Here is a 27,359-nt window from a genome sequence, read left to right on the forward strand (position 1 = left end):
TGGGTCATTGTAAATGCTGTTCCCTCTGCCTACAACACTTTACGCTTCCCTTCTCCCCTGACCTCCTGTAACTAGCACCTACTCACCCCACAGCCCTCAGCTTAAATGTAACTTCCTTTCTGGCTTCTCCAAACCTCGGTCCCAGTTCTCTATGCCCATGCTCTCTCTTGGCCCCCTATACTGCTCCATCCTAACCCTACTTACTTATATTCTTACTTGTTTTCCTTGCCAGACCACAAAGCTCCAAGGAAAGTCACTGTTATATTTGCTGGCATAGTTCCTAGCATTTATAGTTGCTCAGTAACTACGAGATGGATGGATGGATGGATGAACAAATGGGACAGATGGACAGAAGGATCAATGAAGGAGCAGCTGGGCCATTTTCCGGCTACCGCCAGAGGGCAGTACCCCACAACCCAATGGCCCCACCCTGGGTTGGCTTGGAGGCTTGAGATCCTTGGTCCCCACTCCTGCCCGGTGACTCACGCAGGAGGGCAGGCCACAGAGGAGAGGCAACACGTACGCAGCCCCTGGGAGCCCTGGGAGCAGTTGCGGGTGGGAAGTAGCCACACATGCAGGCCTAGCACATACCCAGCATGCCAATGCCCAGCATGAAGGCGTCCATCCCATAGGGCATGACTCGAGACCTCCCCCGGGCTGAGCCCGTCGGCGACATCACCTCTTTTGGCTGAGCTTTCTTACATTCCACCTGCAATGAGACCTGATGGTCAGTCCCTCCTCCGGACGTAGGGTCGTAGACCCTCTGGTTCCCTAGCCGGCCTCCTTCCTGTTAGGTTCATAGATACCATTTATGGCGTGCTCGCTGGGCGCTAGAGATCATGTAAACAGTTCTGCAGGCAGTTAGGGCTTACACCAAGCCCAGGAGGGGGCATAGTGCTGCCTCAGACGCGGGGAAGTCATCTCCCTAATAAACAGACTAGCAAGTGGTAGAGTGAGGATGTTAATCCAGGACTCTCTGACTCCACGAGCCATGCTTTTTAACCACCAGGAGACACTGGCTTCCTGTCCAGATCTTCAGGGGGTGGGAGAACTGGCTCTGCCCCGTGGACTGTGATTCCCTTCTGCCTGCCTCCAGAACCTCCGAGCGCCCGTGTCTCTCTCTGTGCACCTCCACCCGTCCGGTCTCCCCCACTCACCATTTTGTTGTTGATTTCATGGAAGTGTATTTCACACACTTTCTCCACGATGTCCTCACTCTCGAACGTGACAAACCCGAACCCTAGAAGGCAAAGGCAGGGACAAAAACCAGGGTTTATGGTCAAAACCCAGCCCCGAGTGATACCACATCAGTACTCCTCTTTCACGGGCCAGTGCCCGAGAGTTAACGGAAGCCTCCGCCCACAGCCTAGGAACCTCTCAACTCCCCTCCTGCTGAGACAGGGTTTCTAGTCCCCACATTACAGATGCGAAAGCCAAGGCTCAGAGAAGTGAAGTGACTTGTCCAAGGTCACACAGCAAATTAGAAAGCGTTAGGGCCGTCATGAAGATACACTCAACATGCCTTTTCGCTTTCTCAGATGCTTTCCAAAGGAAGGAAGAACACACACAAACACTTACATACATTTACACAAAAGTGTACACACCCAAACCTATGTTTGTACACAGTCACACATATACACAGATGTACGCACACACACATATACCTAGGGACCCATACATCATACAGAAACTTGGCAGCGCTCACAAAGGCCCCCCTACACATGAAGAGTTACCATGACACACAAGACACATGCAAATATTCAGACACAGACACCCTCGCGTGCACAGATACAAATACACACACATACATACATACGTGCACACCCCAGCACACATCCCAATCCCCAAACAGGCTAATACACCCTGAAGCAATTGGAGAAACAACCCCACCTCCTCCCGGGTGTGCCCCAGGGGTTGGAATGGGATTTCTCAGAAGGCAAGGCCCTTGGGAGAAAAACAACCGGGCAATGCACACTGTGGCCCAGATGCTCACAGGTTCAGGGGCAAGGGGGTTGGGGGCTGGGCTCAGCCCGTGGGTGGGGGTGGGAGCGGGAGCGGACTGTGGAGTCAGCCTGACCCTGGGGCGGCCTGGCCTAAGCTCTGGTTACCAGGGACAAGGTAAGCCCCAGCAGACACCAGCTCGGGCGGGGGCGTGGGGGGCGTGGCGTGGGGGGGGCATTGAAGGCTCAGTTTGGAAGGGGGGAGGTTGCTCCTCTGCTCCTCTCGGGTGTCTGCAATTGGGCAAGTTTCTAGCACAGGAAACGGCGGGACAAAAGCCTTCTGTAAGGCCAGGCCCCGGAGAGGATGCAGATCCTTGGGGATAGGATGTCAGGAGGCAAGATGAAAGGGCAGCTGTGACCTGCAGCCCCCTGGCTGACCACAGGCCCCCAGCCTGGCCTGGAAAGGGGGAGGGGGCCACACTCACCTCGGTGCCGGTTGGTGGTTTTGTCAAACATCAACATGGCATCGTCCACCTGAAACAGAGCCTGCCATGGTGGACCCACCAGAAACCAGGGGACCCGCCACAACACAGCAGCAGGGGCTCGCTCCCACGCCCACGCCCCTCTCGTGCAGGCTAGGCTTTCTCTTAAATCTGCTCCCTGTGCATCTGCATCTGCAACCCCACCTGGATGCCAAGGCACCTCCCATCCAACCACCAGATTCTCAATGGACCAGATTGCAAATATGAAGCACCAAATATGTGCCTGGCACTTTGCCCCATCATCCTCTCTACAGTCCCTGCAATGTAAGCGCCTCGTTTTGTAGATAAGGAAATGGGCTCAGAGAGGTGAAGTCACCAGGCCAAGGTCACACAGCAAATCCTAGACCAAGCCTGGGAGGAGGAGGAGGAGGCGCGGAGTGGGTGCTAAAGAAGGCAACGTGGGAGCAAGATAGAAACGGGGAAATGAAAGCCTCTTCCCTTTCTGCAAAAGGCCAGGAGGACGGCAGCCATTCCAGCCAGACTTGACTCCCCTCTCCTGGTACAGATCTTTTCCTCTAATTGAGGTTTCCTTTTGCTAGAGGCTGTAATTAAAGCAAGTAGAGTTCAGTGCCTGGGCTGCTTGCCTCCCACTGACTGGGGGAGGGGCAGGGGGCTGAGGAAGGGGGGTGGGCTACATGATCCACCCCCCTCCCTTGCATCCCGGTCTCCTCTTCTTGCTACTCCCTCAAGGCATCCCCTTGGATACATGGGCAGCCAAAGGCCTTAGCTTCCCTCCTGCAGTCCCATTTCCCTCCCTTTACCTACAGCACATGCTTCCTCCTTGTCCTCTTAATTCTTCAGCCAATGTCAGCCACCTCATGGGGTTAAGCTAAGGTCTGATTTGTCCTGGGTGGAAATCAAGGGCTGCTTCTGATACCTTCCCCCCACAACACACACATCCCACTTCAGCCGCTGACCCTCCCCCAAATGGTCAGACACCCAAGGGATGAAGGAAAACTTCCTGAGGCCATGGGGTACAGCCTCTCCTCCACTCTCCTTGGCTCTCTTTCCAGCCTGTCATCTGCCTCATTAAAGTGGCAAGGCAGCCCCTGAACAGTGTGGCCCCCCAGCTCTCCTTAGGTGCCAAGCAGCACCAGGCCTCTGACGCCCCCCTGGGAGAACCAGGACCCCACTAAGTCAGGAGGCAGCTGGGTCGCTGAAGGATCTTAGAGGGAAATGACACCTCCCTCCCTAAGGAGCTTCCTGCTCCAGGGGCCGGCAGGAGAGTGCCTCTGACACTCCCATCCTTATGGACCCACTCTGCGTCCCAATCCCAAATCAGCTAGACCGTCCAAACTGGGCAGACGCTTTAGGCTCCACACATCTTCCCCACCCCCTTGCCTAAACAATGGAAAAGAGAAATCTAGAAAGGAGAGTTGTGATAAAAATACAGGCTTTAAGTAGGACAGACTGGAAATGGAATCCAAGATCCCTGCCTTTGCTGGTTGGGTAATCTTGGACTAGGTTTCCTCATCTGTAAAATGGGCATAACAGTGTTTATCAATTGTACAGATGAGTTAAATGACATGGCACCTGTAACACGAAATCACGTTACCTGGGACACAGCAAGTGCTTAATAAATAACAGCTATTTTGACCTTTATTATGGAGGGGCTCACCCACAGTCACGTGAGGGAGAAGCAAAGCAAGAGAGCGAGCAACCCAACACCCCTTGCCTTTGACGGTTCCATTAGGACAGCACCCAGGCCAGCTATGGTGATGGCCATCCTATCGAGCACCCTGACTTGTACTCAGTAATTATTTTTTGAATGAATGAATGAATAAAAGCCACACCCTCGTCCTTAATCCTACAGCTCTGAGTTCCTGCCTGACCCACAAAGTGATTCAGCCCCAATCCACAGCCGTCCGGCCTTCCTTCACCCAACCCTCCAGCTCCCACCATTCCTGGCCCCCCAGACCCTTCAACCGGGCCTCGGCTGGACAGACCCCTAGCGAGGCAGTGGGGTTGAGGCCAGGGCAAGGAGCAAGGGAAGTGGCTGGGGGTCCAGGGGACCCCCACTGGTGTCCCCTCCTGGGGCCAGCTGAGGGGAGGGAGGCTCCCAGCCCAGTGTCCTTAATAGGCTTTGGTCTCCATGGGAACCCGGGGGCAGGGGGGCTCCGGCAGGGGGAGGGGAGGTGGCCGAGGCCTGCTGACCAGTGGGAGCCGCCAAGTTCGGCGGCCGCTAAGCCTGAGTGGCAGCCATGGCGGCTGACCATTGTTCCCCCCTCGGCGGCGGCCCCTCGATCCGGGCGGGGGGCCCCCCGCCGCGGGGCCCTTGGCATTCCCGGCTGTCCCCCTCGCTCCCTGGCAGCCTATTCTCCGGCTCCCCCTGGCCTCCCCGGGCCGGTTTCACATGCCAACGCCGATTTAGGCCCGAACAAAAGACGCGGCCGCTGACGGCTTCTCCTGGGGCCCGGTTGCCATGGCAACGCCGGCCCCGGGGGCAGGCGGCCTCCAATCACAGCTGCTGGATCAGATTAGTGCGAGCTCTAATGCTCGGCGCTCAGACACAAAGACACCCCGCCGGAGCCGAGCGGGCCTGCTGCTTCCCAGGAGCGCCCTTCCCTCTGGGGCCCAGGCCGCCGACCTGCCCTCCGTCCTGCACCCGGGTCCCCACGGAGGCGCCTGAGCCCGGGCCTTTGGCCCCCACGCCGCCAGCAGCCGCTGGCCAGGGGACCTCCCACCCTCTCCTCTTCTCCCCTAGAGACAGGGCCCTGGAAGCCCGGCCGGTCCCCAGCTCACATCCCATTCCCAAGGCCGCTGCCCTTTGCCTAGCAGGCAACTGAAAATGCCTTGCTGGGCAGGTAGAGACCCAGCCTGTAGTCTGTCTCACGTCATCGAAGACCAGGGACCCCAGCCCTAAGCACAGCAGCCCTCCTTCACCCCCAGTCTTAAAACTTGGCCCCCTCTTTGCCATAGCCCCATGGGGCCTGGATGCTCCCATCACTCACCTTTCTGGGGACAACCTATTGTCTGATGATGCCACATCTCCTTCATAAACTAAATGGTCCAGAAATTTAAGCTCAATGCACCTCAGAGCGGAGAGCCAATCTGCTGGGCCTGATCAGGAATTTAGGGTGCTCTCCTCAGTGCTCCCCCTCAAATAGCTAGGGGATCACCACCTCCCCCCCAGCTCCCACCTGTGCAAGCTGGGCGCTGAGTGCAACTGGGAATCATATTTATTGCCTCCTTATCATCCTCACCAGGAAGGAGTGGGGGAAGGTGCAACCGCCCGTGGCCTGGACAGGTGCAAACTCCCAGGAGGCCAAGGGGTGACTGGATTGAACTGGCTAGGGGAGAGCAGCCTCCCTCGGGAGAATGAAGATAAGCAAGAGAAAAACACAGGGGGAGGGCAACAACAGGGACAGCTACTGTGTGGCTTCTCTCCCTGGGGATGTGTCCAGAGGCTGAGGCCCTAATATAGGAAAGGAGCCTGAACCGTGAGGAGCCTGGCCTCACCCACGAAAGGACCCAGTCCCCTTTTCACCTTTTTTGCAGGAATTGGAATGACCTGGCTGGCCTCTGCTTGTACTGACCAATGCTACAGGGCTTCCACAGCCCCTGAAAGCACCCCCAGCAAGCACCCCCAGTTTTGACCCACCTTCCCAAACTGCTCAAAATACTGCTTCACGTCCTCCACCGTGGTGTTCACTGATAGCCCCCCCACAAAGATCTTCTTCGTTCGAGTCACCATCTGTTAAGGGGAGGGAATGAGAAAGTGGGCATCTGAGTCCTGTGGCCTCCTGCCACCAGCAGGGGCTCGAGCCCTCCTGCCAGGGCACCAGCTGACAAGCTCTCTGTGGCCCTAGCTACTCGGAAGCCCCCCCAGTTCCCCCTTGGACCCCCACCTCTAGGCCTGTCATGGGCAGCTGTGCACCCCACACACTGGCTGGCCTGAGTGTGCCTCCCTCCCGCCTGCATCCCTGGGGTCTGTGTAGGGGAAAATGCCTTCCAGAAGGACCAACACAGGGAAGGGGGCGGGTTAGTACCCCAGACCTACAGTGTAACTCAGAGACCCCACCAGCACCCGTGGGAGAGACCAAGGCCCATCACAGGGTTCCCCTGAACTCAACGCCGACATTTTCCTCATCAACCTCCTCCCAACCCAACCTCTGGCAGCCCTGTGGCCCCAGCCCTGTTTTAGGAAGAACACATGGTCCTAATTACCCCAGGAGCGCATGGCTAATCCACAGCAATTCCCAGCCCCATCCTAACACTAAAGCACCTTCTGTCACCAAACTGCTTAATGGAATTAACCCAATTCCGACCATGTGCTCCCTGGTGCGGCTTCCTTCGAATACCTGCTCCATAATTGCTTTCAGGCCCTCTGCTGGATCCTTCTAGAGATGTCCCCTTCCTGTCTCCTAAAACGTGTCCCTCTCCCTTCGCTGTGGCAGGAGCTGGGCACCATGGTGGAAGCCACTGGCTCAAAACCTTAAAGCATCCTGGTTCCTACCAAACCCCTTGCAAAGGGGGAAACAGATCTCCCGAAGGGGGACCTAGTCCTAAGACACAAGTTAAGTCAGCAGACTCAGGGGTCCTCAGCTCCCTGTACTGTAATCAGCCTTCCTTCCTGTCCCCTATATTTCACCATTTAAAAATTAAGATCTGGCTATTTGCCTTGGGGCCTGGAATAAAATCTCAGGCCCCTACACTGCACCAATAGTCTTGAATGCTATGTAGCTCAACTGCTCAGAATGCACACACACCCAGAAAAACTTGCCACAACACTGGGGAAAGAGGACTGAGAGGGTAGCCACTCACCCAAGCTGAAAGACAAGAGGTGACCTACTCCATGCTCCCTTGCCCCTCTGCAAGCTGAACACAGTGAACCCCAGGGGTAGGAAGGTGACTGGGGGGTCAGAGATAGCTCCCTGGCCTGACACTAGCTCAGCCTCAGGGGCTGTCTGTCCTGGGTTTGACCTCCACAGGGGCATTGGGTTTAGCCACTGTGATCTATGAGGTCAGAATTCGACTTAGGGTCCAAAGTGTACTGGCTTCAATACAGGACAATGAATCCCCTGAGGGGTTCCTCCTTCTCCCAATACATGCAGCCCCCTCCCAGTCCACCCCAGAGCACAGATGGAAAGATGCAGGATGTCTTCAACCCACAGAGCAAGGACATTAAGAATCCTCCCTCTTCCCATCCCAGTCTATTCCAGAAACACTCCAAACAGAGGTTCCAGAAGCATCTCCCATAGAAGGGAATCACTGCCTGAAGTAGCACAGCTCCTCCCAGACCCAGACATACCCACCTTAGGCTGTGCTCGCCGAGGAAAGGCCACCTTGGGATCAATCTGAAAGAGAACGGAGAGGTAAAGGGGCCTTGGTTATCGCACTTCAGATGGGTGACCACACAGCCTTCAGCCCTGAGGACTTCTCTCATCCCAGGACACAGAGGTGACACAGAGGGGACAGAAATCACCACAGCCTCTGGCAGAAAAGTATAGTGGTTAAGCATTTAGGCCCTAGTGCCAGGCTGCTGGGTTCAAATCCCACTTACACTGTTTCCCAGCTGTGAGACCCTGGGCAAGTTACTTAACCTCTCTGAGCCTCAGGGCCAAGCTCTCCTGCAAAATGGGCAAAAAGTAACACCCATCTCAAAGGGGTCCTCCACAGACTATTTGAGATAATGCTTACAAAGCACTTGGCAAGGGGTCTGGCTCACAGCAGGAACCCCAACAAAGTAAGCAAAGTCTTAATTCTTCAAGCACAGGGTACTCGAGGGTCCTCCTCACCTAACTGATTTCACACAGATGCCTGTCTACGGGAGGCATGGAATCCAGACTTTGGAAGCCTTGTGGATGGAAATACTCTGCTTCAAGGTAAGAGTTCATAAATCACCAGGAATGGACTCAGTTCTGTTCCCCCAATGCTATCGACATCTAACAGCCCTCTTTGAGGCTGCAAGCAAACAGCTCCCTGATAATGCAGCCAGATTTGGAGTGAATCAGAGTGCAGCCTTTGGTAATGTGCAAGGGCATGGGACTTGGACTCCATCAGAAACTCTGGGCTCCAGGCCAAGCCTCTGATTTTGGTAACTTCCCCACCCCTCTGAGCCTCAGTTCCTTCATCTGCAAAGTGGGGATAATCACACGCACTTTCCCAGGGGCAGCCATGGGGAATCAAATGAGATAACATGGGTGAAAGCAGCCCTTTGTGAACTGCCCTTCATTGCGCAAACAAAGGTGCTATTACCAGCGGGCCACCTTTGCCCTTGGCTGTGAACAACCAAAGGAGAAAAGCAAGATGCACCTGGGTGCTCCTGGGTACTGATAAACAGAAAAAGCCAGGGCGCAAGACATTGTGATCAATGCAGGACCTATGAGGCCTGGTCATTCCAGAGTTTCTTGCCATCCACATGGGTGGATACCACTCAGAAGTTCACCAGCCAATCGCAGGGAAGATCTATCTTTTCCCAAAGTTCCTTCCGTTCAAAACTCAGCCTCGTTCTAGGCAACCGGCGCTGGCTCCTCTCTGCCTAAATGGCATGAACCAGGGACCAGCCTCCTCTGGGCTCCCCCACTGGATCTGCCCACAGAGAAGGAACCTCTAAAATCCATGCTGGGGCAATGTCTCCTCTCTCCCAAAGTCCCACTGGGCTTCAGGGGAAATCACCACTGCCCATTTCCCCTGTCTGAAGGTGTGATTTCGTACCTCTATGGACATTTTCATCCTTCTCTTTCTCCTGGAAGCAGCCTCCCCAGCCACCAGAGCACCTCAGACAGTCCCCCTGCGCAGACCCTGATGGGGAGATGGTACCCAAGCCACGTCCCACAGACCCACGCACACCCGATCCCTGACACACCCCACCTCCACTCTGACTCACAGCCGGTAACATAAATAAAACCCAACAAGTAAATAAAAGGTGAAAGTCAAAACCCAGAATAGACTCCCCACAATAAACCTCCCTCCCACCCCCCTCTCCCAGGCCAGCGAATGCCAAACACAAAGCCCTTGCCTTTTTGAGTCCCAAACCTCAGAAGGATGCCCATCACACCCTCCTTCCCCTCTTCTCTCTTCTCCTTATCAATCTTCCATGACCCCCCCACCCCACCCAGCCCCAGTCCCTAAATCTCAGCTTCCTGAGCTCTGCTGAAGCCATCAGTGCATTCTGAGGACAGGGGATGGTAGGAGAACTGGCAGCTTGATGGCAGATAATCACCAAAAACAATAGGGCACTGTCTTTCCATTCCCGGCTTGGGTCACTCAGTCTGCGCCAAGAAGATCCTTTCAGAGCCGGCAAAGTTGAGGCCTGGCCTCATTTGCTCATTACTGCGAGCAGGAGTGGGAGCCACTGGGCAGAGATAACAGGAGCTGGGGACAGGCGGTAATTTAGCAAATTCTTGGGCACAACCAGTTATTGTTGCAGGTAAACAGGAGCTGGTGACTGACCCAAGCAGGGAGGCCCGGGGCTGGAGGAGAGTGGGGGAGTGTGGAGAGAGAGATCACACTGTCCCGGCCCCCTGGCCTCCCGTCACCCCATCACAGAGTAACCCCTCCTCTGACTTTCTCCTTTTCCCTCTCCCTTAGAGCAGGGGCCTGGGCCAGCGCCCCCTGGAGGGCCCAAGCCACTGGGGAGCAGTGGGACAGCAGTAAAATGTTTTAGGAGTTTGAATGCCAGAAAAGCAGCCTCCCCTTGGATCCAGCCCTCAGAAGGGTTGTTTCCAGGCACGCTAGTTCCCTTCTCATAAATCCCTTCACGGGCAAAGCAGGTTCATGTCTTCCACACAAAGCAGGGAGCTCATAGACCAAAAGGGGGGGGAGAGGGAGGGGAATTCAGTGATGCTTTGCCATTGGTTTGGAATGGTGGTGGTGGGGAGCCAAATTCTAGAGTCCAGAGAAGCCACGGGATGGGTCGCTGCAGCCCTGACTCACCCAGTTCGGGCTAGGGGAGGGCCCTGGCCCCACCCCAAGCTGCTCCGGGGAGGCATCAAGATTAGTAGGTATAGGGAGGGGCTGGGGGGGGGGTGTAGCATCTCACCGCAGGCCTGGGATTTTTATCCTCCCTTTGCCCCCCGCCCCCCGACTCTGGTGACAAAGTTTCGGAGCTTGGCAGCCCTTCTACTCAGAAAACTCCTTCTTTCCTTAAGGACCCGGTCCAACTGTCCTCTGGGGGGAGAGTCCTGACCCTCTCCTCTGGCGGCCTCCCTCTCCCAAAGGACCCCCGACGCCCGGAGGGCCACTCACTGTTTTGGAGTCGAGCTCGTGCCGCGACTGCGCCAGCACTTTATCCACCCCCGCCTGGTCCATGAAAGTGACGAAGCCGAAACCCCTGCGCGCGGTAGTGAGGGAGAGGCAGATGGTTACAAGGCAGTGAGCGGCGGTGGAGGGGGGCGAGCCGGGAGCAGGAGGCGGGGGTGAGGGGCTCACCTGGATCTCTTGGTCAGAGGGTCCCGCATCACCAGACACTCCTTCACCTCCCCGAACTGGCCGAAGTATTCGCGCAGCCCTTCTGTAACCACACACCCGCCTTCGGACCAGCTCGGGCCCCGCGCCCTTCCCCCCCCTCCCCCGTCCTTTGCCCCCGGTGACCCGGCCGCGGCCCGGCCGCCCCCGCGCCAAGCAGCCTGCGCGCTCTCCACTGCCCCCCCTCCATAGCCCTCACCCAGCTCCCGTGGAGCCTTCTGGCGCCCACGGGGGCTCCAGGAAGCCGAGGGCCGAGCTGGGCTGGAGGGGGGACGGCTCCGGCCGGGTTCCCGCCGCTCCCGGAGCCGCCTCACAAAAGTTTGAGCCGCAGGTGCGAGCGGAGTTGGCGCTGCCGCCGGCGGGTCCCGGGGGCCCAGCCCACCCCCCGATGCCCCCTGAACCCCTCATCTCCTCCCCTCCACCCGCTGGGCCATGCGCGCTCGCCGATCGCCCTGCGCTCTCGGGGTCCCCGGGCGGGGCGCGAAAGAGGGCGCGGGGGCGCCCGGGGTCAGCAGGGCGCAGGGCCGGGCTGGGGTGTCCGGTTCCGGGGAGCCGGGGGAGGGTGTCCAGGGTGCCCTGCCTTGGCCGGCGGGCGCTCCCGGGCTCGCTCACCCTGCGTAGTCTGCCAACTGAGTCCCCCGATGAACATCTTGCTGCGGGAGGAGGAGAGACACAAAGGGCCCGCGTGAGCGCCGGGCGCCAGGGCGCAGGGGGCGAGGGCCCGGGCCCCGGGGAGGCCCGGCCCGACCCGGATCGGCCATGTTGGCGGGGCCGGGGCGGGCGCGGGCCGGGCAGGCCGGGCCGGGCCGGGCCGGGCCGTACCAGGGGTCGTGCGGCGAGTCCGGGGAGGCGAGGCCGGGCTGGGGCGCGTCAGTCTCCATCGGGAGCCGCGGGCGGCGCGGGCAGCGGAGCGGCGGCGGCGGCGGCGGCGGCAGCGCTCGGCGCGGGGCAGATGAGGAGCGCGGCGAAGGGGGCCGGACGGACAGGCCATGCTGCCCCCTCCCCCGACCCCGCTCGGGCGGGCGGGCGGGGACGGCCGAGGGGAGGGCCCGCCGGGGGCCGACCTGCCGGCTCCTCCCCCCGCCGCCCTGCGCGCATAAAGCCCCGCGCTCGCCCGCGCGCCCGGGCGCCCGCGGAGGCGGCGGCGTCCGGACCCCGCTCCCACCGGGCTCCCGGGTCCCCGAGGGCGAGAGAGACCCCGAATCCGGAGGCGGGCCGGGACCAGGGCGCGGCCGCACCCCCCACCCACCCCAGCGCGGGGCCGGGCCGTGGGAACGCCCTCCCGGATTGAAGCGCTTCCCGGTGCCTTCAAGGTAGCTCGGTTCCGGATCGGGGACCCCCTAGTCCTCCCTCTCAGGTCCCCGCTATCCAGAATTTAAGAGCTCCCCAATCTCCCTGGGTCGGGAGGGAGATAGCCCCAGTGCCCCCCTCTTCCATGCCCCCTGCTTTCCAACTGGTGGAAGAGCCCTCCATTCCCCCCAGTGGGAATGAGAAGCTGCCCCCAATTTCCTCAGAGCCTGATTCAGGGCTCCCCCTCAGCAGCCCTGAGTCCACTCCCAGTGTCCCATATCCTCTATGTCCAATTTGGGGAACCCTTTCAATGCCTCGCGTCTCGAATGGGGAGACTCCAGCAGCACCCCAGTAGAAACCGTGCCAGTTTCCTGAATCCCTTCCCAGCCCCTGCTGTCCCCTTCAACTCCCCCAAATCCCTTCTGTATGGTCTATTGAGGAATCCCCCTATTCCAAGCCCGGGTTCCCAGTTTGCTGCCACCCGCAGCCCCCAGTGTGAGGAGTCTTCACTGTTTCTCTCACTCCTGCCTCACTTGTCAGCCCTACTCAGACTTCTGGTTGGATTCGGGAAAGCCGGTTCCGGACGCTCACCGGCCCTCCCCACCGAGGCTGGGGGAGAGGTCAGTGCCGCTTAGAACCTCCCGTTTCCAGGTTAGGAGGCCGCCGGCTCAGCTGTGCACCTTCCCCTCCGATTGACCCCCTTCTTTTGCAGAGTTCTAAGCCCAACCCCATCGGATTGGAAGACCCTCAGCTGCCTACCCACTGCATTTGGAGTTACTTCTCTCAATCCGCCTCAGTTTGAGATTTACTCCCCATGAAGGCAAACGCCTTCCCTTCCTCCTCCCTTCGCCTCCATCTCCTGGGTCTCCGAGAGCCCCTCCCGGACTTTCACCCTAGGCTCCTAGGAGTCACCTCGCCCTCCCCCAAATCTTCCTCCCTCCAGCCCGGGAACCCTAACATCCATTCGGATCACCTCCGGAGCTGGAGGCCACCCTCCCTATCCCCAGCTCCCTATATCCATCTCCTCTCCTCAATTCCCTGACTGAGACCAGCCAAGAAAGGGTCAAAGCTGGAGGCCAAGACAGCCACTCCCCCCACACCCTCATCCCTGCTGGGTATCTCAGTGCCACACAAGCCCCTCCCTCCCAACTTGCCTCCCACTCCTTCCCCCTTCTCAACCTTAAATCCACCCTGTAGAACCCAGTGACAACCCTTGATGACAAACCCCCTGCTACTCACCTTGACATCCATCCTTCAGTCATCCACCTTTTATTAATGTGTACAGCAGCTCTGGGGGGTGTATTCCTGACCTCTGGAAGGGTGCCCATCCCCCTCATCTCAGTATACCTTCCCTCCCCCTACCCCAACCACCACACATGTAAGAACGTGAGAGACTCGAGTTAATGGTTTCCTTGGGGACCTTCTGGGAACACTCAGCAGGTATATCCTGCCACCCTGTGTGCATAACACTAGAAACAAACTTGCTTTTTCCTGTTTTTATTGTCCTACTTACCCCACAGTTTCTCAGCATCCCCTGGACTGGGGGGGAGGGGGGCACCTCACCCAGGGTATTTTTCACCACAGTAAAACTGGAACATCAGGTGTGTCCTGGGAGTGACACAGATGAAGGTCAGCAGGTAGGGAATCCCGTGTTAGGGAACGGGTATTGGTAGATCTAAACTTCAGGTTCCTTGTGTGTAAAATGGGGCCAGTGGGGAGGTACAGGGAGGGGGTGGGGGGCAAGTGAGCATTGATCTGTGTGCTGATGTTGTTGGACAGGTGGCTTGGAGGTAGGAAATGGGTAAGGGTCATTTACTTAGAGCCAGCCAAGCCTGCCTATATAGTTCATTGAGATAGGATCCATTTATTAGCGTTCTCATTCAGGTCCTTGGAGGAGGCAGCATCTCATCTAGTTGTTGTCACTACCTGGTTTGAGGCGCAGTGGACTTAGAGAAGCCTCCTCCTACCATAGGTTCATCTCAGCCTAGCTGCCTCAGTCCACTTCGTTCTCGGTAGGGGTAGCCCTCACAGGACAATGCAGCTGTAAATCCATGATCCTTGTAGTAAATTGAGGATCTCAGTGGTATTAAGGAAAAATGGTCTTTAGAGCAACTGGCCCAGACTCCAGAATTAGGAGATTAGAGGACGCTGTTGCAGCTCTTTCTCTCTACTACTATGCACACTGAGCATCACTCAGAGAATGAAAGAATAATTTGCTTTATACTTAAAAAAAAAAAAATCCTTTCCAGAAAGCCAAGGGACAAATGACATTATGCCCAAGCACTAAGATGCAACTTGGCACATTCATTCATTCAACAAATATTTATTGAACACCCGCTACCTGCCAGATACTACCTTGAATATTATATTCCTAGTACTACCTTTGTGAAACTTGTTTTCTAGAAACAGGAGTCAGATAACAAATAAATAAATAGATAGGTAGGTAAATAAATAATATGTCAGATGTTGGTAAGTGCTGTGGAGAAAGGAAGGGGGATAGGGAGGGTGGGAGGCATGGAAAAGAGGGTGATAAGCAATTTTAAATCAGTAAATTTATAGGGAGGGGTGATGTTTTAGCAAAGACTTGTAGGAATGGGTACATTAATCTACTGTTCTGATCCGAAGCTCTCCTTTAAGCAGAATGTCTGCATCTCTTGAGTGCAATAATAATTTGATATTCATAATTTGACTTTCACTGCTCTAAAACAGTGGTTCCCAAACCCTAATGTGCATAAAAAATCACTCAGTGATTTTCAGTAGACACACGGTGGATGGGAGTTTTGAAGAATGCATTTTTTAACAAGCGCCTCTATCAGATGACGCTGATAGCTGAGGTTTTCTTCAGACCACTCTTGAAGAAACATTGCTTTAAAATATACTGAAGAGTTTTCTAGAATGACAACAAAAACAAAATTAAAGATTAAATTACAGTCCATGTGGTTTTCGTGTTGAGAGTATTTCACTGTGTTTTCATTCTCTGAAAAAGCAAAGACCCAAGCAAAACCCTGGATTACCCAAAACATTCCATTTCTTGTCCATACAGGAGAAAGGAAATTTTATCGTAAGCTGATTAGGAGTCAAATATTTATAATCAGTGTGTTTTGCACCCTTCCCATCATTTTGGCCCTAATTTGTCTCTGTTTTTTTTTTTTTTTTTTTTCCCTTCTCCCAAATTTCCGGACTCAACCAGGAGGCGATGGGCTAGGGTAATGAGAGCACGTGACAAGTTGGTCCTGGAACCGCCACTGTTTCTGGTTGAGTCATTCTAGGGGTATACCACTCAGCCTTCTGAGTGTCCATGTATTATCTCAGTTGCTGCAAGATTTGGGCGAACTCATATGTATGAAAGCACCTTAAAGTTCTAGAGCACTATGGAAAGATAAGGAAGCTCTGGGACTCTGCATTCCCAGGTCCAGTTAATTTGGCCCAGCTCAAATTCAGTTACCTTCAAGATAGTGTGGGACCAGCATAAGGATATACCTACAGATCAACAGAATAGAATTGAGAATCCAGAATTAAACCCTCACGTTCACAATCAACTGATTTTTTTTTTAAGATTTTATTTATTTATTTGACAGAGAGAGACACAGCGAGAGAGGGAACATAAGCAGGGGAGGTGGGAGAGGGAGAAGCAGACTCCCCGCAGAGCAGGGAGCCAGATGTGGGGCTCGATCCCAGGACCCTGGGATCATGACCTGAGCGGAAGGCAGACGCTTAACGACTGAGCCACCCAGGCGCCCTTCAACTGATTTTTTTATTAGGGTACCAACACAATTCAATAGGGAAAAACAGCCTCTTCAAGAAATGATGCTGGGACAATTTGATGTCCACATGCAAAAGAATTAAATTGCACTGCTACCTCATACCATATACAAAAATCAACTCAAAATAAATTAAAGACCTAAATGTAAGATCCAAATTTATGTTTTAAGATTTTATTTATTTATTTGAGAGAGAGAAAGAGCGAGAGCACAAGCAGGTGGAGGGGCAGAGGGAGGGGGGAGAAACAGGCTCACTGCTGAGTAGGGAGCCCGACGAGCGGCTCAATCCCAGGACCCTGGGATCCTGACCTGAGCCGAAGGCAGATGCTTAACCGACTAAGCCACCCAGGTACCCATAAGATCTAAAATTATTTAAAAAGATCAGTCAGGGGTGCCTGGGTGGCTCAGTCATTAGGCGTCGGCTCAGGTCAGGATCCCAGGGTCCTGGGATGGAGCCCTGCATCAGGCTCCCTGCTCCGCGGGAAGCCTGCTTCTCCCTCTCCCACTCCCCCTGCTTGTGTTCCCTCTCTCACTGTATCTCTCTCTGTCAAATAAATAAATAATAAAAATAAATAAAAATAAAAAGATCAGTCAGACATCATTAAATTAAAAATTTCTGTGCTTCAAAGAACACCATCAAGAAAGTGGAAAAACGGGGCGCCTGGGTGGCTCAGTTGGTTAAGCGACTGCCTTCGGCTCAGGTCATGATCCCGGGGTCCTGGGATCGAGTCCCACATCGGGCTCCCAGCTCGGCGGGGAGCCTGCTTCTCCCTCTGACCCTCTCCCCTCTCCTGCTGTTTCTCTCTCGCTCGCTCTCTAATAAATAAATAAATAAAATCTTAAAAAAAAAAAAAAAGAAAGTGGAAAAACAACACACAAATAAATTTTTTGCAAGTCGTATATTTGATAAGGGACTTATATCTAGAATATACAAAGAAGCCATACAACCCAAAAATGAAAAAAAAAAAAATAACTCAAGTAAAAATGGGCAGAGGAGGGGCACCTGGCTGCCTCAGTCGGAAGAGCGTGTGACTCTTCATCTCAGTATCATGAACCCCATGTCAGGTGTAAAGAGGACTTAAATAAATAAATAAATAAACTTTAAAAAAATGGGCAAAGGAAGAAGATCTATAAGTTGCTGATGAGCACTTGAAAAGATGCTCAGAATCGGGCGCCTGGGTGGCTCAGTTGGTTAAGCGACTGCCTTCGGCTCAGGTCATGATCCTGGAGTCCCGGGATCGAGTCCCACATTGGGCTCCCTGCTCGGCGGGGAGTCTGCTTCTCCCTCTGCCCTCTTCCTTCTCATGCTCTCTGTCTCTCATTCTCTCTCTCTCAAATAAATAAATAAAATCTTTAAAAAAAAAAGAAAAGATGCTCAGAATCATTAGCCATCCAGAATACAAAGCAAAGCTATGATGAGATATACAGCAACACAACCGCCAGGATGGCTATAATCAAAACGATAGATGACAACAAGCCTTGGCGAGGATGTGGAGAAATTGGAAACTTTATACATTGCTGGTGGGAATGTAAAATGATACAGAATATGAAGTCTGGAAAAGCAGATCCTCAAACAGTTAAACATAGACTTGCCCTATAATCCAGCAATTCCACTCCTAGATATATGCCCTCAGAGGAATGGAAACATTATCCACACAAATCTTGTACATGGAAGTTCACAGCAGCATTGTTTTATGATAGCCCAAAAAAGTGGAAATACCCCAAATGTCTATCAACTCTATGCAATGGAATATTACTCAGCCATAAAAGAGAATGTAGTACTGATCCATGCTATGACACGGATGAATCTTGAACACATTATGCCAAGTGAAAGAAGCCAGAAACAAAAGTTCACAAATTGTATGATTCCATTTACACAAGCTGTCTGCAATAGGCAAATTCACAGAAATGGGAAGTAAGCTGCTGGTTGCCTAGAGCTTGGGAGGGTCAGGGGGAACTCTGGGGGGAGATGGAGAGTGAGTGAGTTACGATGAATGGGTATAGTTTCCTATTTGGAGTGATGAAAACATGCTAAAATTGATTATGGTGATAGTTGCACAATTTGGTAAATATGCTAAAAACTTGAAATATACACTTTAAATGGGTAAATTGTATTTTATGTGAATTATATCTCAATAAAATTGTTTCCCCCCATCATTTACCTATTATAAACCTTTCTCTTATCCCAGTGCCTATCCATCCAAATGAATTTACTCTTTTCTCCCATAGCACTTTGTTTTTATCATCATCATCATCATTTAGAAATTATTAAGTACTTTCTCTATACCAGACACCATGCTAAGCACATTTCAGGGATTTTCTCATTTCATTCTCCCATCAATTTTTCAAAGTAGGAACTGTTGTATTTTTATTTTACTGACCAGGAAAACAAGTCTTAGAGAAGTTAAGTAATTTGTCCAAAGTCACATAGTAGATGGGAAAAGCAATAGTTAAGATTTGTTGAGCAATTACTATGTTCTAGGCATGGTACTAAGCACTTCAGGAAACTCCTTCAATCCTTACAATAACCCTATAAAGTAAGCCCCTATTTACGAATCCAGAAACAGAAGCATTGACAGGCAAACTTGCCAATAAAGATCAGAATGGTGGCAAGTGCGAGAGCTAAGATTTGAACTCAAGTCTGATGTCAGACTCTCTACCATGCACCACTATAACGTATTAACTATATATTCAATGCATAACAATCCACCTACTAGTATAGATGGTTCTGGACTGTCTGTTATGCTGTAATGAGAGCTTCTTAATGGCAGGGCCCCTGTGCTAAGCCTTTTTGCAATCTCTTCCATGACCATCCCCATCCTCAAGACCATACCTTATACTGGGGGCTTTTTTTTTTTTTTAGTTTTATTTATTTATTTGACAGAGAGAGACACAGCGAGAGAGGGAACACAAACAGGGAGAGTGGGAGAGGGAGAAGCAGGCTTCCCGCGGAGCAGGGAGCCCGATGCGGGGCTCCATTCCAGGACTCTGGGATCCTGACCTGAGCCGAAGGCAGATGCTCAATGACTGAGCCACCCAGGCGCCCCTTTATACTGGGGGCTTAATAGTTGCTTACTAAGTTCTTGCCTAGAACTAGTCACCATGCTAAGGTTAGAGGACGCAATGGTGAGGAGACAGCGATCCCCACTCTCACAGAGCTTACAATCCAGAGACGTATACTCAAAAGAGTTGTCCATACATCTTTTTAACCAAGGCATTTTCATCAGTGCAATAATCCAATAAACTAGGTTCTATTAATATGCTTGCTTTACAGATGGAGAAACTGAGACTCAGACACCTGAAGTGACATGCCCAAGGTCACACAGCTAGCAAGTGGTGGGGGGGCTGTCTTAAGAACCCAGCTCTAGGGGCGCCTGGGTGGCTCAGTTGGTTAAGCGACTGCCTTCGGCTCAGGTCATGATCCTGGAGTCCCGGGATCGAGTCCCGCATCGGGCTCCCTGCTCAGTGGGGGGTCTGCTTCTCCCTCTGACCCTCTTCCCTCTCGTGCTCTCTGTCTCTCATTCTCTCTCTCAAATAAATAAATAAAATTAAAAAAAAAAAAAGAACCCAGCTCTACCTGACTCAAACATTATGCTATATTCTGTCCCCATTTTCCCCCCTTGCCCAGGCAGGGAGCGAATTAAATAAACTATTCTGCTCGTCCAGCTGAGAACACCCACAGTCTGTCCAGACCGGCTGACTCTCCCACTTTCTCACCGTCGCTTCCAATGCCAGCCAGAGTCGGTTTGATGCGTCGGTGAAGGGGGGATGCTTTCGGAGTTTTATGGTTTCAGCATCTGAAGTTGCCTCTCTGCTGTAATTAACTATTTGATTTAGTCTGATCAGTTAATAATTGCACAACTCGGGTTGAAGGCAAAGATGCTAAGAGCATGCCTCCTTTATTATTTATTTATTTTTTAAATGTTTATTTTAGGAAACTAAACTGCAGACCTGGAGAACAGAAACCGCAGGTCTGTCAGTGGTGACTGTGGGGGAGGAGATGCCAGTCTGTTGGCAGGGGCTTCCGATTACACTCAGGGCATAAAGGTGAGGAGCTGGCTAGAGGAAGGGTCCATTTAGGAGCCCTGTCTGGGGAACAAAATGTCCTCTCCCTAGAGACTGGGTTTTCAGGATCCCAGGGATTTAGCTTTTGGAATCCATGAGCAGAAAAAAAAAAACATTAGACAGGGAGTTAGAAGGCTGGGGCTCCTTTCTGACCTTGAAGCAGGCTCTTCCCCTCTCTAAGTCCTACCTAGTTTATTTATCAGCAAAATGGAAGGTGGCCAGATTATTTCGGAGATGGGAAATTGGTTTCAGTTTTTCTATTGATTAGTAGTGGCTGGGGCTGGGCAAAGACAGAAAGCTATGATTGATTAGCGATGTCTGCCATGGATACAGGTAATCAGGGAATAGTGGAAGGAGTGCCATATATTTGCCTTCCCTAGGCTCTTCCTACATCTTTTCCAGTTTTGGTCTTCTATAAACTTTAGAACAAGAGGGGCAGAGATCAAGAGCTATGCAGCCATCTCCAGGGGGTGACGCAGCCAAGACAGGAACCACCAAAATGATAATTTTATTAATGGCAATAGTACATGATTCTAAATGTGGAGGAAAAAGGTCTGAAAGGATCTACATCAGACCATAAACCATTAACATCAAATCATTAACAAGGGGGTGGTGTATATTGTATGTTGCTATGTGTATGGATTTTTTTCTTTGAATATGGATTTATTTAACAATAAAAAAACATAGTAAAAATAATTTGAAAGGGACTATTTAAAGATTTTTTCAAGAACAGTAATAGCAGCATTATTCATAAGAGTCAGAATTTGGAAATAATCCAAATGTCCATCAATAGGAGAATGAATAAACCATGATATACGCATACAATGGAATACTACGCAAAAATTAAAAGGAACAAATGAATGGTATATGGATGAATTTCAAAAACATGTGTTAACCAAAAAACGCCAGACACACACAAAATACGTACGGTATGATTCCATCCACATAAAGTTCTAGAACAGGCAAAACTAATCTATGAAGAGAGAAGTCAGAATAGTGTTTATCTTTGGAGGAAAAGGAGCAGATACCGACTGGTAAGTAAGAGAATTTTCGGGAGGATGAAAACGTTCTCTACCAGTGTTGCCCAATAGAAATAAGATGTGGGGCACCCAGGTGACTCAGTCAGTTGAGCATCTGGCTCTTGATTTCAGCTCAGGTCATGATCTCAGGGTCGTGAGATTGAGCTCATCAGGCTCTGTGCTCAGTGCAGTCTGCTTGAGATTCTCAATCTCCCTCTTCCTCTGCCCCACCCCCCACTTGCGTTCTCTCTCTCTCTAGATAAATAAATAAATAAATAAATAAAATAAGATGCAATCCACAGCTGTGAACCACATATGCAATTCTAAATTTTCTAGTAGCCACATTTAAAAAGTAAAAGGAAACAGGTAAAATTAATTTTATAATATATTTAAAGCATTACATTTCAGCATGTAATTAATATAAAATTATTAATGATATATTTTACATTCATTTTTTAATGATCTTCTATATCCAATGTATATTTTGTGCTTATGGTACTTCTTAGGTCAGACCAGCTACATTTCAAGTGTTGAGTAGCCCCATGTGCTAAATGGTCACTGTAGTAGACAACACAGCTCTGTATCTTTTTTTTTTTTTAAGATTTTATTTATTTATTTGAGACAGAGAGAATGAGAGAGAGAGAGCACATGAGAGGGGGGAGGGTCAGAGGGAGAAGCAGGCTCCCTGCCGAGCAGGGAGAAGCAAGCTCCCTGCCGAGCAGGGAGCCCGATGCGGGACTCGATCCCGGGACTCCAGGATCATGACCTGAGCCGAAGGCAGTCGCTTAACCAACTGAGCCACCCAGGCGCCCTCACAGCTCTGTATCTTAATCTGAGTTGTGGTTATATATAAAAAATTATCAAATCATAAACTTAAAATTTGTGCATTTTACTTTGTGTAAATTATAGTGCAATAAAAGAGAGAATGAAACTTTACTAAAAAAGGCAAATTTTAAAATTTGAAAGAGGGCTAAAATCAGGACACCTTGTTGGCTCACCTTGTTGGTAGAGTATGCAGCTCTTGATCTCAGGGTTGTGAGTTCAAGCCCCACGTTGGGTGTAGAGCTTACTTAAAAAAAAAAATAATAATAATAATAATCAGTGCTAAAATGAGAGAGTGGGGATAGAGTAACCAGGCAAAGAAAGAATGGATTACATCCATAAATCTGTTTCTCATCATAGCAGGAAAATCCACCAGCACGCAGGATCCCCAAGACTGGATTAGAAAACCACAAAAGGTCAGTTGGTGGAATCTAATCAAGAGCTTGGTCCTCAGGGGTGCCTGGGTGGCTTAGTCAATTAAGCGTTGGGCTCTTGGTTTCGGCTCAGGTCATGATCTCAGGGTTGTGAGATCGAGCTCTGCATTGGGCTCTGCGCTGCGTGTGGAGCCTGCTTGAGATTCTTTCTCTCCCTCTCCCTCTGCCCCTCCCCACCTCTCTAAAAAAAAAAAAAGGAGTTTGGTCTTCAGTCTTCGGTATTGTATCTTAATTTTCTAGTGTGTTACATATAACATGTAACTAATAACAGAAGTCGGGTACTGACAACTTTACTGAGCCCTTGCCAAATGCTTAGGATGGTGCTAAGAACTTTCCGGCATGATCTCATTGAAACCTCTCCACAGCCCTATCGAGGTTGATTTCCCTTATGACCCTCCCATTTTACAGACCACGAAACCAAGGTTCAGTTAACTTGCCCAAGATCACTCCACTCAGGAGTGGCAAAGAAGGGGTTTCGACCCAGGTTCCCTAGCTTCTGGTCTGGTATTTTTTTTTTTTTAAAGATTTTATTTATTTATTTGAGACAGAGAGAATGAGAGAGAGAGAGCACATGAGAGGGGGGAGGGTCAGAGGCAGAAGCAGGCTCCCCGCCGAGCAGGGAGCCCGATGCGGGACTCGATCCCGGGACTCCAGGATCATGACCTGAGCTGAAGGCAGTCGCTTAACCAACTGAGCCACCCAGGCGCCCCTGGTCTGGTATTTTTAACCACTTCCTCTACTGAAGGCTGAAAATGCTTTATTTGGTTTATAACAGATAAATAAGTAGATGAAGAAGGGAAAGAAATAAGCAGATGAGGAAGAGTGGACTCAAGGTGATGTCTGTAAATAATATCACTCTTGCTCCCTGGCCTTAAGACATGTTCTCTTGAGGGAGAGAGGAAGAGGTGGGTTATGTAGAGCTTTACCTGAATGCCCATGGAAGCGTGCGTCACATGGGAATGCCATTCATCAGCGTGCCCCAATTTCAAAAGGTTAAGAACAGCTACCATGGAGAGCCTCTGATGTCCCTTTCTTGCTCTACAGAGAGAGAAACTTAGAGATCAGATAGAGGTGTCTTGCCCAAGGTTACACGGGTCGTACTTGGTGGCTCCATCTTTCCAACTTCATTTCCATTGAATGAATTAAATATGCCTTTTCCACCGTGTCACTTCCTTTAGAGGTATCTTTTTTTTTTTTTAAGTTTTATTTGTTTAAGTAATCTCTATACCCCACCTGGGGCTCAAACTCATGACCCTAAGATTAAGAGTCACATGCTCCTCTGACTGAACCAGCCAGGCACCCCATTATTTTAGAAGTATCTAAGCATTCCTGGGGTGCCTGGCTGGCTCAGTTGGTAGAGCATGCGACTCTTGATCTTGGGGTCATGAGTTTGAGTCCCATGTTGAGTGTAGAGTTTAGAAAAATGATAGATAGATAGATAGATAGATAGATGATAGATAGATAGATAGATAGATAAAAATAAACAATCCTGAATAAGACTTGCTGCCAGTCTAAAGGGACAAATTATACCAAGCAAAATATGAGGAACTTAAGAGAGCTTTGGAGGCGCAGGGGAGGGAGAATGTATAGTGAGTTGGAGAGGAAAGGGAAGATTTGTGTGTGAGCTGGATCAGGAAGGCAGAAATAGAGGAGTGGGTAATCCCCAAAGGAGAGCCACTGGGCACCTGTGTTGGGTGAATTGTATATTTCCCATCTGCCCAGCTATTGCCCTGCCTCTACTGTCCGGCATGGTGCTGGGTCTACATGAAGGCTCAATCAGGGGGCACCTGGGTGGCTCAGTCGGTTAAGTGTCCTGGGGTCCTGGGATTGAACCCTGTGTCAGCCTCCCTGCTCAGTGGAGAGTCTGCTTCTCCCTCTCCCTTTGCCTGCTGCTCCCTTTGCTTGTGCTCTCTCTCTCTCTCTGTCAAATAAATAAATAAAATCTTTTTTTTTAAAAAAGAAAGAAATGTAGAGAGAAGGGTGCATTCATTCATTCATTCATTCGACGTTTACTAAATGTCTATTATGTTCCACCCATAAAGCTAAGTGCTTTACCTGGGACTTCAGTCAAATATACTAACTGTCCCCAGGTCCAGGTCTCTCTAACTGACATAATAGAACAACAGGGGCGCCTGGGTGGCTCAGTCATTAGGCGTCTGCCTTCGGCTCAGGTCATGATCCCAGGGTCCTAGAATCGAGCCCCGCATCGGGCTCCCTGCCCCTGCTTGTGTTCCCTCTCTCTCTGTGTCTCTATCAAATAAATAAAATCTTAAAAAAAAATAGTAGAACAACAACAGTAAGAGTAGGAATTATGATTACCATTTATCACATGCTTACAATGTGCCATGTGCTTTGCTAAACAATTTACATTAATTGACTCATTTAGCATCCCCACCCCCACCCCGGCCCAAACTGAGGTACACACAGCAAAGATATAAGATGGTGGAATTTGAATACAGGCAGGTTCTAAACTACCCTTTAAAAAAAATGTATTTATTTTGGAGCTAGAGATAGAGAGCATGGTGGGGCGGGGGGGAGGTGGGAACAGAGGGCAAGGGACAAACAGACTCTGTGCTGAGTGCAGAGCTGGAGCGGGTTTTGATCCCACAACCGGGAGATCCTGACCTGACCCAAAATCAAGAGTTGGATGCTCAACCGATGGAGCCACCCAGGAGCCCCTCGTTTCTTTTTTTTTAAGGTTTTATTTATTTATTTATTTGAGAGAGAGAGGGAGTCTGATGTGAGAGTGGGGGGAGGAGCAGAGGGAGAGGAACAATCAGACTCTGGGCTGAGCGAGAAGCCAGACATGGGGCTCACTCTCACAAACTCTGAGATCATGACCTGAGCTGACGTCAAGAGTCAGCTGCTTAACTGACTGAGCCACCCAGGCACCCCACTTTTTTTAAAGTAAACTCTGCCGCCAACGTGGCATTTGATCTCATGATCCCAAGATCACAAGTCTCATGCTCTACCAACTGAGTCAGCCAGACACCCCTAAACCACTCTTGGATTCAATCACTTGTACCCATCTTCTCATTCACCATGCAAGTCTAGGCACTACGTCATCAGCAAGATGTGCCTGCAATAGCACATCTGATCATCCAGAACCTGCTGTTGCCCTCAGTCCCAGCTCCAATGGCTCTCTCAAAGCCCTGCACAGTCTGGCCTCTGCCTCTCTCTACAATTTCACGTCCCCCACACCCTACCTCCCTTCCACCCTCTGATCAGCTGGCCTTTCAGAGCCTGGAATCACCAAGCTCTTTCTCAACTGGGGGCCTGTGAACAGCCTTCCTCCAGCCTGGAGCATCCATCCTTCAGCTTGGAGCACTCTTTCTTCTGCTAGAGCACCCTGCCCTCTGCCTGGAGCACCCTGCCCTTGACCAGCCTGCAGAGAGATACAGCGAGAGAGGGAACACAAGCAGGGGGAGTGGGGGAGGGAGAAGCAGGCTTCCCACGGAGCAGGGAGCACGTTCATCTTAGCCTGGACCCTTTGCGCCAGCCTGATCATGCGTCCCCCAGACCGGAACACCCCCCTCTCTCTTCCATGCTTGGTTACTTCCTTTCCATCTTTCAGATTGGGGCATAAATGTCACTTTCTCAAAAAAAAAAAAAAAAGGGCGCCTGGGTGGCTCAGTTGGTTAAGCGACTGCCTTCGGCTCAGGTCATGATCCTGGAGTCCCGGGAATCCCGCATTGGGCTCCCTGCTCAGCAGGGAGTCTGCTTCTCCCTCTGACCCTCCTTCCTCTCATGCTCTCTGTCTCTCATTCTCTCTCTCTCAAATAAATAAATAAAATCTTAAAAAAAAAAGAAAAGAAAAGAAAAGAAAAAAGACACTTCCCTGATCACTTCTCTAATCCCTTATTCCTTTGCCTTCCCCCCATTTTTCCCCTTGTAGTACCTGTCATGGCATGTGTTTGTGTGTGTGGACTGCTTGGTTAATGTCTGTGAATCCTTAGGTCATAAACTCCTTGAAATTAAAGACTGTTTTCTTATTCCCCATTGTTTGGCTAGCACATAGTTGGCACTCTATAAATCTTGGTGGAATGAACAAGTAGGTAAATACTGTGATAGACACATTACCCTCCTTAAGCCTCAAGTACAGTAGTCTCCCCCTCCCCTTATCCGTGGTTTCTCTTTGCAGGGTTTCAGTTACCCCCGGTCAAACATGGGTCTGGAAGCAGACAATCCTCCTTCTGACCATCCTCAGAAGGTCAGTAGTAGCCTAACACTAGGTCACAATGCCTACATCATGCACCTCACTTCATCTGATCACCTAGGCATTTGATCATCTCCCATCATCACAAGAAGAAGGGTGAGTTTTGCTTTGTTTTTGTTTTTAAAGTATTCTTTATTTTTTTTTTTTTTTAAAGATTTATTTATTTATTTGACATAGAGACAGCGAGAGAAGGAACACAAGCAGGGGGAGTGGGAGAGGGAGAAGCAGGCTTCCCACTGAGCAGAGAGCCCGACGCGGGGCTCGATCCCAGGACCCTGGGACCACAACTGGAGCCGAAGGCAGAAACTTAACGACTGAGCCACCCAGGCGCCACAGGTGAGTTTAATACAGTAAGACATTTTAAGAGTCAGAGAGACCACATTGCCGTAACTTTTATTTCAGTATATTGTTACAATTGTTCTATTTTATTATTAATTCTTGTTGTTAATCTCTCCCTGTGCCTAATTTATAAATTCAGCTTTATCATAGGTATGTATGTATAGGAAAAGACACAGGACACCTAGTGTTGGGTTCTATCTATGGTTTCAGGCATCTCCTGGGGGTTCTTGGAATGCATTCCCTGCAGATAAGCAGGGGGATGACTGTGATAATAATAATCACTGTTGTTTATCGAGCTCTTATTTCAGGGCAAGCACTTTCACATGCTACTGCATTAACTCAGATAAATATGATGCATATATAATTATTATTATCTCTATGTTACAGATGAGGACACTAAGGTTCAGAGAAGTGTCACCACCTGGCCAAGGTCACATGGCTTCCACCCAGGCCTCTCCTCTGCAGGTGTGACTCACCCCCCATACCACACTGCCTCCCTGAGAGTGGGTCCAGGCCCTTATA

The 27,359-nt window shown here is 51.0% G+C and overlaps 1 protein-coding gene and 2 long non-coding RNA genes across 3 annotated transcripts in view; 2 read left to right on the forward strand and 1 right to left on the reverse strand.

Moving 5' to 3' along the window:
• The window catches only part of LOC135362573 (uncharacterized), a 20,181-nt gene extending 18,184 nt beyond the window's left edge, over positions 1-1,997 (forward strand). The window contains exon 3 of the long non-coding RNA XR_010407431.1: positions 233-1,997. This is a non-coding gene — a long non-coding RNA (uncharacterized LOC135362573). The remainder of the gene's footprint in view (positions 1-232) is intronic.
• The window catches only part of MSI1 (musashi RNA binding protein 1), a 24,766-nt gene extending 12,908 nt beyond the window's left edge, over positions 1-11,858 (reverse strand). The window contains exons 1-9 of the mRNA XM_064578495.1: positions 11,714-11,858; positions 11,504-11,544; positions 10,856-10,937; positions 10,673-10,757; positions 7,738-7,779; positions 6,084-6,176; positions 2,426-2,474; positions 1,158-1,240; positions 592-709 (exon numbers count right to left, since the gene is read on the reverse strand). Coding sequence (XP_064434565.1) covers positions 592-709; positions 1,158-1,240; positions 2,426-2,474; positions 6,084-6,176; positions 7,738-7,779; positions 10,673-10,757; positions 10,856-10,937; positions 11,504-11,544; positions 11,714-11,772 — 652 coding nt within the window. The 5' untranslated portion in view covers positions 11,773-11,858. The remainder of the gene's footprint in view (positions 1-591; positions 710-1,157; positions 1,241-2,425; positions 2,475-6,083; positions 6,177-7,737; positions 7,780-10,672; positions 10,758-10,855; positions 10,938-11,503; positions 11,545-11,713) is intronic.
• On the forward strand, positions 7,562-26,671 carry LOC135362574 (uncharacterized). Its single transcript, XR_010407432.1, has 3 exons — positions 7,562-7,797; positions 8,239-8,307; positions 26,424-26,671. It is a non-coding gene; the product is annotated as an uncharacterized LOC135362574 (long non-coding RNA).
• Positions 26,672-27,359: the final 688 nt, after the last annotated feature.

Source organism: Mirounga angustirostris, unplaced genomic scaffold (genome assembly GCF_029215605.1).
Source record: "Mirounga angustirostris isolate CCGP_5_RB_7025 unplaced genomic scaffold, mMirAng1.0.hap1 SCAF_14, whole genome shotgun sequence".
NCBI lineage: Eukaryota > Metazoa > Chordata > Mammalia > Carnivora > Phocidae > Mirounga > Mirounga angustirostris.